Source organism: Antechinus flavipes, chromosome 4 (genome assembly GCF_016432865.1).
Source record: "Antechinus flavipes isolate AdamAnt ecotype Samford, QLD, Australia chromosome 4, AdamAnt_v2, whole genome shotgun sequence".
Lineage (NCBI taxonomy): Eukaryota > Metazoa > Chordata > Mammalia > Dasyuromorphia > Dasyuridae > Antechinus > Antechinus flavipes.
Window position 1 is genome coordinate 42,174,601 of NC_067401.1, and position 2,299 is coordinate 42,176,899.

At 38.0% G+C, this 2,299-nt stretch overlaps 1 protein-coding gene across 1 annotated transcript; it reads right to left on the minus strand.

The window, feature by feature from the left end:
* Positions 1 to 975: 975 nt before the first annotated feature.
* On the minus strand, positions 976 to 1,938 carry LOC127561238 (olfactory receptor 5V1-like). Its single transcript, XM_051996534.1, has one exon. The coding sequence runs from the start codon at positions 1,936 to 1,938 to the stop codon at positions 976 to 978; it is 963 nt and encodes a 320-aa protein (XP_051852494.1).
* Between the last annotated feature and the right edge of the window lie 361 nt (positions 1,939 to 2,299).

Genomic DNA, 2,299 nt, shown 5'->3' on the forward strand with positions numbered 1-2,299 from the left:
AAATTAGTAATAAATAGTAAGTCCTTGTTAAATGCTTTTACATTCATCCATTTCTTCCTTCTTTCCTTCATACCTTTTCTATCTTGTCAACTTATTCAAACATGTTCACCTGTTCTGGCTTCTATTTTGACCTATTACCTTCTTGCCAATCATGACACATCATTGATTCCAGAAAGTAGTATATGGTTCACAGAGAGTCCTGGAGATGATATAGTGCCTGCCAAATTGTAGAAAGGCAATTGTATGGCACATTTTAGAAGATGTTTTATTGCATATAGGCTAGGATAAAAATTTTCTGAAAGTGTCATGTAAGAAGTCAAAAGCGTACAAGTATATTAACAACTTATGTTAATTTTACAGATGAAAGAGAAATACAGAAATGGTACTCATTAAAGGACTTGATATTATAGAAATATAACAGTGTGAAATGTGTGATGTTTTAAACATATAGTTCCCTGAAATGTAAATATCACAGAACAGTATGTTAGGCATCTACAAACCCCAGGAAATAAGGATCTTTCCCCTCCAACTTTGGTACTTTTTGAAAATGAATTTAACATATGTTTTCTATATTATAATTAATTAGCCCATTCCACTTTTAGAAACTCCTCCACTTTTCCCCAGCACAAAAGATTACATTTGTCTCTTCATTAATCACCTACCCTATACCAGATCCTATACAGAGGCTGGGAGATATCAAAAGAAAGGTAAAACCAAAACAAATTCCAATCCTTGTTCTCAAGAATTTTCTAACTGAAGCTCATAGTCATGTACTCTTGTTTTGCCCTCTAGGGTTGTACTCCTTCAAACTTTCTCTCTTGTTCCCACCATGGAAATCATTTATATAGGAAGAGTTATATTGACCTTAAAATGGGGGTTCTTAAATGTACAAAATACATAAGTTCACAAAGGAAACCAATTATGTTGAAAATACAGTTAATAAATATTTTTTAAACTAAGTTCATGGATCCCAGGCTAAGATCGGGAATCACTGAATAAAAAATACCCTTCACATAGTTTCCTTAAGGCAACTTTGACTTCCTTGTTCCTCAGGCTATAGATGATAGGATTTAACATGGGGGTAACAATACAGAAGAGCACAGAGACCAGTATGTCCACATCCAGGGAGTAACCTGAGCTAGGATGATCATAATTGAAATTGGCAGTTCCAAAGAAGATGACCACCACAGTGAGGTGAGAGGCACAGGTGGAGAAGGCTTTTTGTCGCCCTTGAGCAGACTGGATTTTCAAGATGGCAGAAATAATGAGGATATAGGAGATAGCAGTGAAGAGGCAGGGGCTCAGACCAATGGTAGCACTGGACACATAGAGGGTGAACTCATTGACTGAAGTATCTGAGCAGGAGAGCTTCAGGAGTAGGGGGATGTCACAGAGAAAATGGCTGATCTGGTTGGGACCACACAACGTAAGAGTTGCTGTCAGCCCTGTGTGGGTCAGAGAGTTCACTAACCCACACAACCAGGACCCAGCTGCTAAGTAGGCACAGACTCTCTTACTCATGAGAACTGGATAATGTAATGGATGACATATGGCTATAAATCTGTCATAAGCCATTGCGGCCAATAAGACACCCTCAGAGCCTGCAAAAGTAACAAGGAAGAAGAGCTGGGACAGGCAGCCTTCATAGGTAATGGTCTTCTTCACTCGGAAAAAATTCACCAGCATATTAGGGATAGTGGTGGAGGTGTAGCAGATGTCCAGGAAGGACAAGTTGCTGAGGAAATAGTACATAGGGGTGTGAAGAACAGGATTGATTCTGATTGCTGCTAATATGAGAAAGTTACCCAGAAGAGTTACCAGGTACACAAATAAAAATATTGAAAAGAACAATCCTTGAAGTTCTGGGTGGTTGGAAAACCCCAGGAAGATGAATTCTGTGACAATTGTTTGATTTCCCCTTTCTTTAATGTTCTTCATAGCTGGAATGAAAATAGAAGATTGATCATTGTCTGGAGGAGGAGAGAGTAGATTTGAATTCAAAGCCAGACACTTATTAATTTATGACCCCTTTGCAAGTTACTCTTTGTTTACCTCAGTTTCCTTAATAGCTCTTGCCTTTCAGATGTATTGTGGGATGAAATGAGATAACTTTAAAGTGCTTAGCACAGTACCTGTCACCTAGAAGCCATATATGTGTTAGCTATTATGACTATCATAGCTATCACATTCTCTTAGTTCTCCTAGCTTTCCAACCATTCATTCTATTTTTTTTACAGATCTCTGAATGGAAAGTATCCTGAAGAGTCTGTTCTTGGCCACTTCTTTATTTGTCTCTTAA

Coding starts and splice junctions, on each gene's coding strand:
- LOC127561238 (XM_051996534.1), bottom strand. CDS start 1,938: ATGAAGAACATTAAAGAAAGGGGAAATCAAACAATTGTCACAGAATTC.